Source organism: Peromyscus leucopus, chromosome 18 (assembly GCF_004664715.2).
Source record: "Peromyscus leucopus breed LL Stock chromosome 18, UCI_PerLeu_2.1, whole genome shotgun sequence".
NCBI lineage: Eukaryota > Metazoa > Chordata > Mammalia > Rodentia > Cricetidae > Peromyscus > Peromyscus leucopus.
The window spans coordinates 8,630,441-8,648,041 of NC_051078.1; the positions used below are offsets into that span (position 1 = coordinate 8,630,441).

Below are 17,601 nucleotides of genomic sequence, written 5' to 3' on the forward strand. Positions count from 1 at the left end.
GTGTAGATGTAACCAATTGTCTTATTAAATAAGAAACACAGAACCAATGTAAAAGAGAAAGCCGAGAGGTCAGAGCTCACCCTTCCTCCTGTGGTGTCCCAGCTTCCCAAAAGAGAGCTATATCCTGTCTGTCCGTCTTTTCATAGTATTTTGTTCTGCCTTCTCATTGGTTGTAAACCCAAACACGTGACTGCCTCGTCACTGTCTGTATGTACAGCCCCCCAGGTCTTAAAGGTATATGTCTCCAATGCTGGCTGTATCCCTGAACACACAGAGATCTATGGGATTAAAGGCATGTGCCACCACCGCCACACTCTTGCTATGGCTCTAATAGCTCTGACCCCCGGGCAACTTTATTTATTAACATACAATCAAAATCACATTTCAGTACAATTAGAATACCACCACACTGGTGATCCTGGATGCTGGATGGTAGACTGGGCGGAGTTCTCAAGAGAACCCAGCGGGACTGCACCTCACCTCTCCCGGATCCTGTAACCAACCCCTTTACTGGCTGTAAGTTAACCCAAAATAAACCTCCTTTTTAACTACATAATTTTCCCCAAAACGTCTACTCTGCAAATACACTAAATATAAAAAAAGGGGTTTCAGGCTCAGAGAAAGAAAAGAAAACGCCACTGGTGCCAGTTCAACAGGCAGGCGGCAGGCTTTCACTTTTGTCCTGGACGGTGCTCTGGCACATAGTTGAATACATTCACAAGGATTCATATGCACAGTCAAAGCAGAACTTCCAGGGAGCGAGAGGCCGCATGCTGATATGCAAAATATGCTCACAGCTATAGGCATTCTAGGCTTTTCTGTAGGGTGTGTGGATTTCAGTAAAGGCAAGGAACACTGTGTTTATAGGCTCTCGTGCGACCGGTCAATTAGGAACTCTGTAAAGGGTGGATGATGATAGGGTCGCTCACTTGTCAATGAACTGTTCAAATCAAAGGCCGGGGGCAGGGCTTTACAGGACTTTCTATAGTTTGGACCTTAAATGCCCCCCACCCCCAACCCCAAGGCCCATGTGTTTAAAGATTTGATCCCAACAGCTAATCCGTGTACAGAAAATACGTGTGTATGGAGTGCTCAGCAGCCACAAATGGGAAATCTATATCGCGCACACATCTCCAAGGCTCAGTCATGATCTCAGAAGTGGGGTCATAGTGTAAGGGGTCAGAGGCCAAGGAGGATTGGGGCACAACAGTGTCTTCTGTACAGCTCACAGGACAGCTGTGCTCACGACCTCACAGCGGCTGGTGTTTTCTGCAGAGAACCTGCACAAGATCCAACCGGTCAACATTCCAGCAGGCAGGTGGAGGGGTGGAGGGGTGGAGGGTGGGAGAAGGGGAGCAGGGGGGTGGGGGGGTGGGGTGGGGTGGGGGGGGGTCCTAAGCCCGACTCCTCCTCGCTGAGGAGCTGTTTATAGATTACAGCAGCCAGGGGAGGGAAAGTCAGTTATCTGTCAGGGGGCGAACGGCCCCACCCCTGTGAGGCCATGAACAGCACAAATGGTGCTCAGTGGTACACAGGAGACACACAGGAAAGAGACACACAGGAAACACAAAGTTGTAGACATAGAGTGGGTCTAAGGAGTGGGGTGAATACATCAAAATACATTGTGTGTGCGTATTACATTCTCAATGAACATATATGTATACATATATATTCATGTATGTATACACACACACACACACACACACACACACACACACACACACACAATCTCAAACTAACAAAGACTTGAGCCCAGGCTGGCACTCTTGAGAGGTAGAGAAACCAAGAGATACAGCCTGGTGGAAGGTCTCTCGGTCAGGAAGGGCATGTCCCTGCACGGGATTGTGGGACAGCAGCCCCCTGCACGCTCTGCTGATTCCTCTTGCTCCCTCAGCTCATGGTGAGGGGAGCGGATGTGGTTCTGCCCTGTGCTCTCCCAGCACCTCCACCAGAGAGGCCTGCACAACGGAGCTGCCTGATCTAGGCTGGAGCCTAGGAATGGTAGACGAAATAAGCTTAAGCTGGTTATCTCAGCTGCTTGTTGCAGTGACCTAAAGCTGACTGTCACGTGGCTGCAAAGCTGTCTGCCCACCCTTGTAGTTCTTGTGTGGATGGCATCGATGAGAGCATCATCCTTCGTGGCAATCAGCAATAGAAACGCCTGCCTGTCCATTAAACCACACTCCTACGGATGCTGAAGAGGAATTTTCAACTTAAATAGTCAAAAGAATTCCTCTCCTATGCCACAGAGACCGGGAGCTTTCTCGGTGTAGGGGCTGGTTTCTCATTCCCGGGTCTATTTCAGTTTGGCTTTAGCAACAATTCTATTTCTTTGTTAAGGTTCACTTTCATATCCGGAACTGCTTTACTTTATTCACCTGTGAGTTTCTGTTTTCAGTCTTTATTGAGACACTTACTCATACCCTCTTTAAGGTCCTTGAACATAGTCACAGTTGCTCTCTTAGAGTTCTTTTTTATTTTTTTAAAGATTCATTTATTGATTATATGGTGTTCTGCCTGTATGCCTGCCTGCAGGCCAGAAGAGGGCGCCAGATCCCACTGCGGATGGTTGTGAGCCACCGTGTGGTTGCTGGGAATTGAACTCAGGACCTCTGGAAGAGCAGCCAGTGCTCTTAACCTCTGAGCCATCTCTCCAGCCCTCTTCTCTTAAGAGTTCTTGGCTTGCACTTCGGATGATTTGCTTTGCTCAGGGTATGTTACAAAAGGGGTACTAGCTTTGGGAGGAATCGGGTTGTTTTGGTTGTTCATGTTTGTTTTTTTTGAAAGGATTTAGGCATTTGGAGTTACAATGTTCGTGGTGTTTATATCTTGTATGAATATCTGGTCTCTCCTTTGTTGGATGGGTGTTACTCCAATCCGATAGTTTGTGGATCCGAAGAATAATGCTTGCTTTTCAGTCTTGGAGTCACTCTGGGTTTTTAGAGTTCAGGCTTGGAATGGGCTCAGATCAGAGGTTTTGTTTGGAACTCTGGGTTCAGATTCCACAAAGTCCCCAACCTGTGGAGTGAGTGAGGTGGGGACACAGGCTGGCAGGTAGGGGAAGAAGACTGACTCTGAGGTCTCTTAAGTAGGACTTGGGGTCCAGCTCCACAAAGGGCAGTAGAGGCAGAGCTAGGGGTACCCCGAGTCCAGTCACAAATGGCATCAAGCCCAGAGAGAATGGAGATAGCCTGGGAGGAAAGAACTAGAGTATACCGATGGGATGGACTGATAGTACCCTAGAGAGAACAGAATGGAAGAAACTAGTAACTTTCCTGAGCCCGAGAAACGAGTGTGGCAGCTCTCTGGGGTCCCTGGGTGAGCAGGTCAAAGGGAAGTCACAAAGGAATGGACATGGGCCAAGAGGAATGACTGAGCAGGGTGACAAGAAAGAACCAGGGGACCCCGAGTCCATATCATGAGTCCCAAGGGTATGGCGGTAGGCTGGGAGATGGGGATCTATTTACATGATTTTCATGGTCAAGCTTTTCTTGCAATTACACCACCTGAAAAACAGTTATTTTGTGTCTAAGAACAATTAGCAGTGTCAACTGTGTCTGGTCGCTAACAGAGAAAGATTATTTAGTGATCTTCTTGCCTTTGGGAACCATTCAAATAAACTATACATAGCATAAAATAACAGAAAGAAAACCTTCCTAACACTAATTTCCGGTTCCTTATTCCACAGGCTACAACTGAAAAGACACAGAGTCATTGATGGTAAAATTCACAAACAAAAAGAGGGAGATGCTGGTACCTTCTAACACTCTGATGCTTTTGCTCCCACAAATTGGTAAGTATGATTTTAAGCATGAGGAAAAGGAAGGTGGGCAGGAAAGCATACGGGGTCTCAAGAGACCCAAGGCCACCACCAGATACAGACTTCTTGGTGGGTGATGAAGGATGGCTTGAAGACAGCATGGTGATGAGGGAGAAGGCTTGGAGACCTTGTGGTGATGGAGGCAGCTTGGAGACCCTGTGGTAGTGAAGGAGGCTTGGAGACCTTGTGGTAGAGTTGATGACACCGAGATGCAGGATTACTTGGAATCTACTAAGCCAACAGAGCAGAGGAACACACGACACCATTTAAGAGTGCTAAGTCTCATGTACAGGGGCCAGAGGGATGGCTGGGTGGTTCAAAGCACTTGCTGCTCTTCCAGAGAACGACAGTTCATCCATATCAGGGAGTTCACAACTCCCTGTGACTCCAGCTCCAAGGGATCCAATGTGACCCTCTTCTGGCCTCTACAAACCCACACATAAAAATACAAAAAGAGGGCCGGGCAGTGGTGGCGCACGCCTTTAATCCCAGCACTTGGGGGGCAGAGCCAGGTGGATCTCTGTGAGTTCGAGGCCAGCCTGGGCTACCAAGTGAGTTCCAGGAAAGGCACAAAGCTACACAGAGAAACCCTGTCTCGAAAAACCAAAAAAAAAAAAAAATACAAAAAGAGTGTTATGTCCAAAGCCAGGTGTGGTGGTTCATACTAGCGCTTGGGAGATGGAGACAGGAGGATCAGGAGTTCAAGATCACCCTTGGCCATATGGAGCACTCAAGGCTTGGGCTATGTGAGACCCTGTTTCAATAAGCAAAGAGTTGTTCACAGGCAGGGAACACTAATGGGAAGTTGGAGACCATCCAGCCTCATCCTGCTACACAACAGAGGAACAGAAAGAGACAGACAAGGCCTAGAAAGAGCACCTACTGGCTTGAGGTCAAATAGTTAGTCATGTGGGTCAGAGCTAGAAACGAGATTCCTGAATGAAGGTTTCATTTCCTGCACATTTATTTTTGCAATATTGTAATACCTAAGACCTTTAAAAAGTCAAACTAAAAAAAAAAAAAACTCTAACAAATAAGACTAACAATTTATTATAAATAATCTGCAAACAAAAATATTTCTATCGATGTGTCAAAACATTATTTTGCAAGTAACAGTATACCAGGTTGTTTCCGAGTGGAAAGCTCAGGCCTGCGTTTATGTTTTTCTGAAAAGTCTTACAATAGCTCTGCCTCTGTGTACTTAGTATTGTGCTGACAATAAAACAGGCACATAAGAACTTGCAAATGGTGGGAACCTGTGACGCTGGCGAATTAAGTCATGACTGGAGCTGTGAGGACGGCCTGTGGGGAGCCGAGCAGGGTGAGGAGGCGGCTGCCACTGCCGGGAGCAGGTGCGCACCGGCTCGATGCATCTGAGATCTGGAACAAATAAGAAGGATCCCTCCTCACCCACCTACAGCCTCTCAGTGGAGCAATTTGAGAAGCTAAAAGTGTCTCCATGTGTACATTTTAAACACAAAATCTCTTATTTAGAAGCCGATTTTACAGTGTGTGTGTGTGTGTGTGTGTGTGTGTGTGTGTGTGTGTGTGTGTGTGTGGTGCTGGGCACTGAACCCAGGGCCTCCAACACACTAGGCAAGTGCCCATCATCTGAGTTACATTGACAGCTAGACTAGGTCTGTGTTCAGAATATTTACAAAGCTGTATAAGTATTAAATCTAAAAAAATGTCTTGGACAATCAGTCAAAAGTTATGCAAATGTTAGAGTATAAAAAAATGGTCACTGTAAAATAATTGATTTAAATATTGCTGGACAAATTAATGGCAAGAAGCTAAGAGAACCTCCTTGGCGAAGTCCCAGCTGTGGTTCTGCTGGCCGCCGCTGGCCAAGCTGGCCAGGGAGCGCTTTCTTCAGAGGTAGACTTTCCTCTGGTCCTTCCTCAGGCCGTCATATGCTGAACGGAAAACCCAGTTCTGGTGTTCTTAAGACGTCCAAACCCAGCTGGGCGGTAGTGGCGCATGCCTTTAATCCCAGCACTCGGGAGGCAGAGGCAGGCGGATCTCTGTGAGTTCGAGGCCAGCCTGGGCTCCCAAGTGAGCTCCAGGAAAGGCACAAAGCTACACAGAGAAACCCTGTCTCGAAAAACCAAAAAAAAAAAAAAAAAAAAAAGACGTCCAAACCCAACTGCTCACAGGGAGGATTTGGGGACTCTGTTAGTGTATGGCCACACAGTGTGGTGGAAGCCTCTTGTGAGTGGTTGTGAGAGCCGTGAAGTTCAAGAGTAGCCTCCCTTCCACAGGGCCCCACAGGATGGCTCAGACTGCCCACCCCCTAGGCAGGAGGAAGCAGGTGCTCTGCCACAGGAAGTCCGGCCCGTTTCCCCTCTTCGTCTGTGCACCTGTGACTGCTTCCCTGCCCATTGCTGCCCGGATACTCCGGCCGTACGAGGTTTCCAGGTGGAGGAGAAGGTGCCGTGCATTGCTGGGCATGTCTCTCAAGCTCACTGTGTCGTCTGTACTTCCTACAACCGTCTAGCTGGGGGTGTCCCAGTGGCTTCTACCAATCACCCTTATCGCAGCGACAGAGCCCACCAGATAGATTCTGCACACTGAGCTGCTCTGTGCTTCTGTGTTTCCCACCTGTGAGGGACCTTTCATTCTGGAGAGGCACACCACTTTACGTACATCAAGAAAAATTTAGACGGTGTCTGTGGCGCTTAGCTTTTTGTTCCAGGTTTCCTGTGCGGGATCTTGAACCCACGTCTTCACAGGCGTGGCGAGGGCTATCCCATTGAGCTGCATGCTCTCAGCCTAGGCACAGTTACTTAAAAAGTTCAGGCTTCCTAAAAGAGGTGCTAATGAATATTTAACTAAAAGCTTTACAAGATTCTCTCGGGGGAGAGCCAGATATTAAATAAGTCAAAAGGCTGTTTCTCGTAAATATGGGACTTCATTGAACACTTTATACTTTATCTCCTCTAAAATCTTGCATATTGTTTCTGCTCAATCAATTGTAGAACTTCGTGACAGAGCTGAGTGGTGGGCTCCGTAATAGGGTAGCTCACAGGGAGCCTCTTTTCCAAGGCTGGCATATGAATGAAGTACCTGCAAGTCACAGAGAAACAAAACACACATTAGAAACGAGAATTTTCACATTGGCTCAGCCAGTGCCTTCACACTCACTGCACCAGGTCGGGGGTGGGGGGGTTCGGGGGAGTCTTAGCCACGAGGCGCAACGTTTTCAGACTTCCAACCTCCTGTACTCAGGACCGAGAAAAGTCTTTGCTATGTGTGCATTTCAGCCAGCATACGTACTTCACTTGAGAAAGGAAGTAATAGTGGAAATAGTGGAAAGGAATTAATACTGCCACGGAGGCAGTAACCAAGACGACAAGACAGGACAGGACTGTTTTCATCAGGCAGTGCACAGAAAGGGGGGGGGGGGCAAGCTCAGATAACCCATCAGGACCAGTCAAGAGGAAAGAGCAAGGGATTAGCTCCCACATCCTCTACATAGAGGCTTCTCCATAAGAATACAGACAGCCTTCAGCCATCCCCTAGGGTAGCATCCAATGGTTCTCAGCCCTGAGTGAATAACAGAATCACTTGGGGGAGCTTTTAAAGACTGTCAGTGCCCAGACCATGCCCCTAGGAGAACCAGAACAGAAGGCCCACGGTTGGCTCAGTGTTATAACTACCCAGATGATTCTAATGCAAAGTAAGTCAAAAACCACTAGATTAAAATAAAGACTACAAACCTGAATGTCCACAAGAAATGTAAACTATCAAGGTGGGAAGAGTAAGGGGGGGGGGAGATTAGCCAAAGGGCACACAATCTTCCTGACAGGGTCCTGCTGGGAGCTCCAGCCAGCTGTGGCCATCCAGGAGTACGACACCATTTTTGCCAGCTGTCCTGATTGTTTCTAAAGTTTATAACTAGGTCTTGTATAATTAGGCTAGGCATGAGGACACATGCGATCATAATTATAATTACAGCACTCAGGCTAGAGCAAGAGGTTTGCAATGAGTTCAAAGCCAACTGAAGCTACAGAGTGAGTTCCAGACTAGTCTGGGCTCCACTGCAAGACCTTGTCTCAGAATGGAAAAGCAGGTTAGGGCAGGAGTTTTGTGCTATACATGCTGCAACATGGATAAACCTTGGAAATATGGTAAACGAAAGACCTGAGGCCAAAGGTCACTTGTTGGATGATTGTCTGGAGGAAGTGTAAGTAAGTGGCCACCAGCCGCTGAGAAGGAGGGGGGAAATGGGATGCCTGCTTAACTGGTCCTGGGTTTCCTTTAGATAATGACAATGTTCTGCAGTTCAGTAATGACAGTTGCAAAATATTGTGAAATGTGTTCAAAGCTACCAAATTATATGCTCCGAAGGGGTAAATTTCACGCTATGTCAATTTTTCCTAATGAGAAAGAAAAGGAAGCTAGAAAGTGGGAAGGGGAGTGTGCTGGGACTGCTTTGTGGGATCCACTTGGAGCCAGATAAATCCCTTTTATGGTATCCAGAGTGGACCTTCTGGTGTAATGGCACATGCTGGAAAAAGAGAGTCTACACAGAGGGCTGACTTTACTCCTTTTGAAGCCAATACAAAGCCATCGTGTATGCCTCCGCATCTTTTGATGTCTCCCTCTGAACCAAGGGTGAAGCCACGTCCTTCTCGTTGATGGCAAAAACCACCTTAGCTTTTCTCGAATACGTGTTAGCTCAGGGTGCGTTGCTAAGTGCATTTGGCCTTGTTAGCCTTGAAGCCAAAGTGGAACCCTGGGGGGCAGCAGAGCTGGATGGACAGATGGACGGAACCAATCCTGGCTGCTGCTGCTTACTGTTCTCTCGCTGGGGGTGACAAGTGTAAATAAAACAACAACAGATCCCCCAGTGCGTTTGTTTACTGCCCCCCTTTCCTGATTGGTCACCCCCAATGCATGTGCAGCAACGGACTTGAACTCACGGTTCATAGTGTATCATCCCCTTCATCACGAGGGCTTGTTACCCTGGAATACATCATTACACCTCTGTGCAATGTAAACTGTGCACAAGCCGGTGACGATGAGTGACAGGTAGATTCTGGGCTAGGGACACCCCTCGGAGGTTCTTAGAACTGTCCCCAATTCCACCGTACCTGTGATGCGATCCAATTAAAGTATTACTAAAAACAAACGTGGGATTTCCATCACGGTTCCCCCTAAACACCGGGTCCTGTGGGCGGTGTCCGCGAAAATGAGCGGCGAGCCGGCGGCGAGCCCTTTGGTTGGGCGCGCTCTTTCCCTCCGTACCTGAACTCTTCGCTGTGGTCGCTCCTGATGTGCTCGGCGAGAGCCTTGCTGTACTGCAAGCAGCTCCTGAGGATGTAGAACTGCTGGTACAAGAGGACCGCTTGGCAGGGGGTCAGCAGCTGGAGCGAGGCCGAGAGGCCCCTCGCCACCCGCTTCACAATGCTGGCCACAAAAGCCACCTAGACGGGGAGAAGCACGCCGCTATGCGTGGGCACAGGGTACCGCCCACCCTCACGCACGCACCCGATTTCAGCTGTCAGCCTCACTGACTACAAGTCTGGGGTGAGGCCCTTGCCATGCTTACTCCAACAAGGCTTAGGGGCTAGTTCCCTCTGAGATGGTACTCAGCGCCAGACCACAGATCAAGAGTGATTACCATTTTAATTTTTAGCACTTTGATTTTTTTTTGTTGTTGTTTTCTTTTTTTTTTAAATTGCGTTTTTAATTATTTGGGAGGGGCATGTTATGCGTGCATGCCACAGTGTGCACACGGAAGCCGGCAGACAGCTTACTTAAGGCAGGTCTCTCCCAAGGGAATGAATTCAGGTTGGCAGCAAGTGTATGACCTGCTGAACCATCTCCTCGGCTCACAGCACCTTGGTTTCACTAGGTAACATAATCAGGGCTGGCTGACAAGTAGCTACGTCCAATGGCCACACCCCCTTAATGGTTTCTTCTATTGCAAGTTTCTCTCAGGTGGTCTTCTTTTGCCCCCTACTGCTCAGAGCTGGCTTAATACCGCCACGTGTCCATGTTCCCTTGCCTCGGGGCGCCTTTCATCCTGACAGGCTTCATGGTCACAGACTGGCCTCATACTTGACTCTGTTCCTTTCAAGAGTGATTGAGGGACTTCCCTATTTGTTTGAGATCCTTAGGAACTCAGCCAGATCGTAGAGCCTACAATCGCTGCATAAGGTAAGTAGACGTCTTTCATATTGCATATACACGTATGAATAAGTAAAAATTATGGTGCTCCCAGATGAAGCTGAGACTAGGTGAGCTCTGCGCGCTGCTGAAGGAGCCAACATGGCGGCCTTAAACTCTTCTGGGCAGTAGGCTAGTCTACTGATAAATGTACACCGTGGCCCTGGCCAGCTTTGCATAACTGTGTCATAGGGATCTGTCAAGGGATGACAGACTCTTCAGAACACACTCAACGTCATCGCTCCGGAAAAGTAGTTCCCAGCTGGGAACAGGTCCACAGGGCATACGCTCACATATGGAAAGAGAATACATGACCTCATGACAAGAACTCCACTCGCTACCTTATCTGTGTGTGCACTCCATTTACTGCGTGTGTGTGTGTGTGTGTGTGTGTGTGTGTGTGTGTGTGTATGTGTGTGTGTGCACTGGGTCCAGGGAGCAAACTCCGTTCCACAGGCTTGTCAACAATCACCTCTACCCACTGAGCGAGCTCATCAGCCCCAAACACTACCTTTTGAAGAGATGTCCGGTAAAAACATGTGTTGACTCACGGAACACATGAATGAGCAGAAGGAAACTAAGTTCAGGGAAGTGGGAAGAGATTTGAGGGGTGAAGGCTTCACGAAGATTAGTGCATTAGGTATTTTGTTGAGCACCTGGCACTCTAGACATATTCCTGTCTCCACGCCCCATGGAGACAGCCATTGTCTCTGTCATGATAGACTAATCTGTAACAAACCTCAGCTCACCAGTGCTCGGTACGGAACAGAACAATCTCTGTTTGTTCACACTACACAGCCCTTCCAGGTCACTCGGGAACACCAGTGGGTGGGCCCGTCACCGTGGGAAACGCTATAGGTAGGATTCCAGCAGGAAAAGTGAGCCTAGAGGAGTGTGCTAGACAAGCTTGCACAACTTCTGCCCAGAGTGACTCAGGCCAAAGTCATCGAGTGAAGAGAGAGGTCCGATCTCACCAGGTGCCTAGTGGAAAGTGTGCTGGGAGACACAGGCCACCGACAGCTACCACAGGACAGAACCACATAACCACAGAAGCCAGTGCAAACTGCCACAGTGACAGGCTCAAGGGGAGGAGGAAGGCACGCCCCGGTGTCCACTGTGTGACTGTGATGGGGGATCTGACCCAGTGAGAAGGTCAGAGAATCATCTTCTGCCTTCCCGCTCCAGGAAGTGGCACTGAGGACTCAGAGATGAGTGAGGGTTAACTGGCCGGAAGGGGGCGGAGTATTTCAGACACAGATTGCTACAGCTTGTGTTTTCAGATGTTAGAAAACCAATCCCCCATGTGTGACATGGAAGGACGCCACAAGAGCCGCTTGAGAGATGGTTCTTCCATCTTGAACCAACCAGCCTCCAAAATGAGCCAGCCAAATGAACCTCTGCCCTTTATAAATCACCCACTCGGTGGCACTCTGTGGTAACCTAAGAGAATAAGACCTACCCAGAATAAGACCTACCCAGAGGGAAAGATCCTGCAGTGGAGTCAGTGGGGGAGGCCATTGAGGTGAGAGATGTGCAGTGCAGGATGAAGGAGGGAACAGATGAGGCGGCAAAGCTCTAAGATGTCCCGCCCTGGGGGCCTGGGAGGGAGGCTGGCAAAGGGAAAAGCTGCCCAGAGATCACCCAGCTAGCTAAGAGCAAGGCACGGCCATCCCATTTTTTCTCTTAAATAGCTCCCTCTGGCTGTGATCTAGCAGAACAACAGACATGGACCATTTGGATGTGAATGGAATCTTAGAAGAGGTCAGAGTTGGGGACCAGGGTGTTGGCTGCAGGGGCAGAGCACACAGCAATCCCAAGTGTTCTGTTCGTTTTCTACTTATGGCAAATGTCCATCGTTTTAATCAAATTACAAGCCAATAGCTAAACGTTTTTTTTGCTACGTATACCTTCAAAGTTTTTTTTAATAGAATAAAGCTAATCTTAAGCCCTAACTTTAATAGGTTTAATTCCAGTCTCAAATATAAAAACATTTTCTTTTCATTAAGTAATAAAATCATCAAGTTTTTTTTTTTTTTTTTTTTTTTTTTTTTTTGGTTTTTCGAGACAGGGTTTCTCTGCGTAGCTTTGCGCCTTTCCTGGAGCTCACTTGGTAGGCCAGGCTGGCCTCGAACTCACAGAGATCCGCCTGGCTCTGCCTCCCGAGTGCTGGGATTAAAGGCGTGCGCCACCACCGCCCGGCTAAAATCATCAAGTTTTATCTTTTGCTTCTGCTCTGTAGACTCCAGTAAATCCTAGGACAATGCCTGCGCTTTATTAATTAAACACATAGCATCGAGTAAGCCGGGCCTTTTTCTGCTCAGTACTCACTGTGGGAGGGCAGCTTTGTAGAAAGGACATCATCCAGCTGATAGCAAACTTTGTGGATCCCAAGGCAAGATTTCCCTAGAAACTCAAGGACACAAGTTATATTCCTGAAGTCTAAGTCGAATCTAAACGAATTCTCCCCCCCCCCCAATACGTTTTTATCCAATCCTCATCAATCAAATCATTTTTGTTTGTTTGTTTTTTGTTGTTGTTTTTCAAGACAGGGTTTCTCTGTGTAGCTTTGTGCCTTTCCTGGAACTCACTTGGTAGCCCAGGCTGGCCTCGAACTCAGAGATCCACCTGCCTCTGCCTCCCAAGTGCTGGCAGGGATTAAAGGCGTGCGCCACCACCGCCGGGCATCAATCAAATCTTTAAACATCAGTATCTGTAAACCTATAATAGCCTTGAGGAGAAGGGAGTATCCCTGAGGCCAACCAGTTTTAGAGACTGTCCTCCCAAAAATGTTACGCTATCGACCATAACCTAATCAAATTAGAATTATAATAAAATATGCGCTGTACCTGCTGAAAGACAAGAAGGATCTCATAGAGCAGGGCTGTCGCTGTGTCTGTGTATTCCAGGATGAGCGCCTGTAACTAGAATTTCCAGTAATCATCAATGCGCTGCCACAGGCCGGGCCACAAAAGCCATTTCCCTTCAGGTCCTCGGCAAAGGATTTCTGACGTAAATTTTTAATCTGGGATGTCCACTTTTCATTCCCAGAAAGGGGGCTTTCATGCTGGGCTGGCTGACTCAGGCACGTCATTCCAGACACTAAAGAGCCTGGGCCACGGAGGCCACAAATTCGAGGCCTGTATGGGCAACTTAGTGAGACCCTGTCTCAAAATGAAAAGTAAAAAGAGAGCTGGGGAACACAGCTTAATGCTACTAGAGTGCTTTCCTCGCGTGTGTTCAGTCCCCAGGACCACCAGAACAAAGCTACTCCAGTGAAGAGACAAAATTTTTAATGACCCACATGTGGATAAGGGAAAGATACAATAATCTAGACAAAAACGTGAAAAATCTGCACATTGGGGTCCACAGGATCAGTCAGATCAACAATCCTACTTCCTTTCACGGTGTGAACATGCTCCTTAGGATTGAGGCCAGAGGTTCTCTAAGGGATTTGGGCTTGTGCCAGCTTGAATGTCTATTCCTTCTGTGGAATGGGCATATACGGGACTCAGAGACCTCTGCTCACGAGATCTCCAGGCAGCTGAGAGGGCACATAAGCCACTCTGGTCACAAGAACTGCCTGTGGACATGCTCCAGGCCTAGGCGCTGCCGTCATACCATGTGCAGGATGAGCTCTGGTGTCTCCTGTCCTCTTATACCTGGTGACCTAAATCTGTACTGTCTCTTGATGGCCACACGGATTGCCCAGTGCAGAAGTGTGGTGGTATTCTAATTGTACTGAAATGTGATTTTAATTGTATGTTAATAAATAAAGTTGCCCGGGGGTCAGAGCTATTAGAGCCATAGCAAGAGTGTGGCAGTGGTGGCACACGCCTTTAATCCCATAGATCTCTGTGTGTTCAGGGATACAGCCAGCATTGGAGACATATGCCTTTAAGACTTAGAGGGCTGTACATACAGACAGTGACGAGGCAGTCACGTGTTTGGGTTTACAACCAATAAGAAGGCAGAACAAAAAAACTATGAAAAGACAGACACACAGGAAATAGCTCTCTTTTGGGAAGCTAGGACCACCGCAGGAGGAAGGGTGAGATTTTAGCTCTGAGCTCTGATCTCTTGGCTTTCTCTTTTACATTGGTTCTGTGTTTCTTATTTAATAAGATGGTTGGTTACATCTACACAGAAGATCTGAACGTCCTGCAGACATGAAACCTACACCCATCTGTTTTGCCCACTAGACATTTTCGTCTAACAAACCCAAAACCAAGCTCAGGGCTTCCCCCATGAAACCAGCCTTCTTGCTGTGGCTCGTATCTGACTCATAGGTCAGATTCTAAAACGTGTCTTCTAGTCTCCATACTTGATTTTCATGTCAGGTGTCAGTTCAGATTTCTAAGATATTCTGGAATCTACCCTCTTCATGAGTTAGGATCTCTCTTCCTCTTTGTGCATGTATTTAACAAATATGCATCAGACCCTCTGTTAGACGTTGGAGGCTCCCTGCCTACCCTCATGGAATACACAGCCTACTGAAGAAACAGGGCCAAGCTAGCAACTGAGTAAGGAAAGGCACAGATATGAACTGAGTCAAAGGTCCAAAAGAAAAACGTAGCAAGCCAAGACAGCTCTGAAGAGGGCTAGTCTCTTCTGGGGGCCAGGAAAAGCTTCCCTCTTCTTCTTTTGTTTTTGAGATAAATTTATTTTAGCTGGGTGACACATACCTTTAATTCCAGCAATTGGAAGGCAGAGGCAGGCAGATCTCTGTGAGTTCGAAGCCAGACTGGTCTACAGAGCGAGTTCCAGGACAGCCAGGGTTACACAAAGAAACCCTGTCTCAAAAAGTCAAATACATATACATATATGTGTGTGTGTGTGTGTGTGTGTGTGCTTTGCCTGCATGTACATATGTACACCACAGAGGGCATTAGACCCCTGGAACTAGAGTTACACGTAGTTATGAGTTAATGGTAATGTGGGTGCTTGGAACTGAACTTGGCCCCTCTCCAAGAGTAGCAAGTGCTCCTAACTGCTTAACTACCTCTCTACTCCAGGGCTTCCTTCTGACTTCCGTCATCCCTCAACTAAGCTGCACTTCCACCCTCCCCCTCCCCCTCCTCCTCCTCCTCCTCCTCCTCCCCTTCCTCAAAAAGGTCTTACTATACAGTGCAAGGCTGACCTACAGGCCTCCGTTCACCTGCACTTCTCAAATGCGGGATTTCCGGGCACGCGTCCCCACACCATGCATACAGTAGCTTAACAGCTGAACTTGATGCGTGCCGCATCTCCCCGACTCTCCAGTCTCTATTCACACTCTCCCATTTCAAGGAGTGTGTCAGGTGTTCAACGTACAGGCCTGGTCTGTCTCATGGACATCTGTCCCTCTCGCCAGCTTATGAACTAGTTTGATGGTGAGTGTTGTCGAACTTGTGGCTGCAGAAATTACGTCTGCTTTGTTTACTTTTTGGACCTCTGCCCAGCACAGTTTGCTCAAATAGATGAATCAGTAAAAACGTACTGAGGGGATACACCTTCTAAAACATAACTCTAATTGTCTGCTTAAGAACTGTCAAACCAGCCAGGTGGCGGTGGTGGCACACGCCTTTAAGCCCAGCACTAGGGAGGCAAATGCAGGCAGATCTCTGAGTTCGAGACCAGCCTGGTCTACAGAGTGAGTTCCAGGACAGGCTCCAAAGCTACACAGAGGAACCCTGTCTCAAAAACAAACAAGCAAAACAAAACAAACAAACAAAAAACATCAAACCATATCCCACCCTTTAGGAAAAAAAAAATCAATGTTGACTTGGCTCAAAATAAATTGATTATAAGCTGGTATGTTCGCTTGGAAATATGCTTTCTATACAGTTTGCTATATCTAATGATTTGCTAAAACATTAGAAAAAGAAGTGAGTCTTATTGCATGAGCACTAACCACTTGTTAGGATAAAATACAGCCCAAGTTGACCTGAACATATGGAAGACATTCTTTTGCAGGTTTTTTTGTTTGTTTGTCTTTTGGTAAAATCTCTGCTATAGAATTACATGTATTTGAATAATATTCATAGAGACATTTGGGCAGATGAATGTCATTTTTAAACAGTATTATTTTCCTTAGTTTATATACCTGAAAACATAGATACATTAATATTGGCCAAATAGCTAAGATTTTAGGTTAATAATAAAATATGTCCTCTTGGCTGGGTGGTAGTGGCACACGCCTTTAGTCCCAGCACCCGGGAGGCAGAGCCAGGCGGATCTCTGTGAGTTCGAGGCCAGCCTGGTCTACAGAGCGAGATCCAGGACAGGCACCAAAACTACACAGAGAAACCCTGTCTCGAAAAACAAACAAACAGGGCTGGCGAGGTGGCTCAGAGGTTAAGAGCACTGACTGCTCTTCCAGAGGTCATGAATTCAATTCCCAGCAACCACATGGTGGCTCACAGCCATCTGTAATGTGATCTGGTGCCCTCTTCTGGTGTTCGGGTACTTGCAAGCAAGCAGAACATTGTGTATAGATAATAAATAAATAAATCTTTAACAAAAAAAAAAAAAAAGAAAGAAAAACAAACAAACAAACTAAAGTCCTCTTTAACGTTCACATACTGCTGCATTCTACAGCATCACGCTCCACGTTAGAACAGAGAAACGAGAGCCCCCATATGCTGCATTCCGTCGACCCCCCCCCCAATTCTCTTCTCACCTGAGCGTCGAAGGAGATGTCGGCTGATGTTGAATCACACGGCGTCTGGGCATTCGATGAGGAGCAAGACTTCGGAAGCTTAGGCTTGCTCACTAAGATCACTAAGAGATTAAACAGTGTTCCCCTAAAAAAAAAAAAAAAAAAAAAATCAATAAAAAGCCACGAATGGGTAAAGCTTTTAGAAGGAAAACGGTGGAGTCAAACTTACAGACACTCAGAGATCCGCCTGCCTCTGCCTGAGTGCTGAGATTAAAGGAATGTACCAACACCGCCCTGCTAAATGTATGTTGTGCTTGGCTTGAATTTTCCTAACTGACATGGAACATCTTTTTTTTTCTCTTTTTTTCCAGATAATTAACTGAGTTTTTGGACCTTTAGACAAACAGGTGACTATCTCAAAATGAGTTTATTTTAATTTTTTGTTGAAATTTAAATAAAATTGCAATATACAATAAATTTGATAAGGTTCTGGGTTGTTGTGCATTGTAGGCACTCTCCGTCAGAGCAAGCATGGGTCACGTGACCCCAGTGTGTCTGTTCATTCTTTATTCCCTCCCTACCTCAGTCAGGTCAAGTCTCAGCAGCACCTGACATGTACTGGGCTACATCCCCAATCCCTAAAGTGAGATACTTTTGTTTGTTTGTTTGTTTGTTTGTTTTTCGAGACAGGGTTTCTCTGTGTTGTTTTGGTGCCTATCCTGGAACTCACTCTGTAGACTAGGCTGGCCTCGAACTCACAGAGACCTGCCTGGGTCTGCCTCCCGAGTGCTGGGACTAAAGGCGTGTGCCACCACCGCCCGGCTGAAATACTTCTTAAAATGCTCATTTGACCCAAAGTTTTTACTCCAGAGCCCGCCCACCCCCTTTTTTTTTTTAACCTGAGACTTTTAAGGATCTGCTGCACCATTAAACATTACTAGCTATTGGTGAATAAATCCAGTCTAAAGCT

At 47.2% G+C, this 17,601-nt stretch overlaps 1 protein-coding gene across 1 annotated transcript in view; it reads right to left on the reverse strand.

Annotated features, from left to right (window-relative positions):
- Positions 1–6,630: 6,630 nt before the first annotated feature.
- Positions 6,631–17,601, reverse strand: part of C18H12orf56 (chromosome 18 C12orf56 homolog) — a 70,966-nt gene continuing 59,995 nt past the window's right edge. The window contains exons 9-13 of the mRNA XM_028869648.2: positions 16,653–16,776; positions 12,841–12,915; positions 12,323–12,397; positions 9,071–9,249; positions 6,631–6,886 (exon numbers count right to left, since the gene is read on the reverse strand). Of these exons, the coding sequence (XP_028725481.1) occupies positions 6,760–6,886; positions 9,071–9,249; positions 12,323–12,397; positions 12,841–12,915; positions 16,653–16,776 (580 nt within the window). The 3' untranslated portion in view covers positions 6,631–6,759. The remainder of the gene's footprint in view (positions 6,887–9,070; positions 9,250–12,322; positions 12,398–12,840; positions 12,916–16,652; positions 16,777–17,601) is intronic.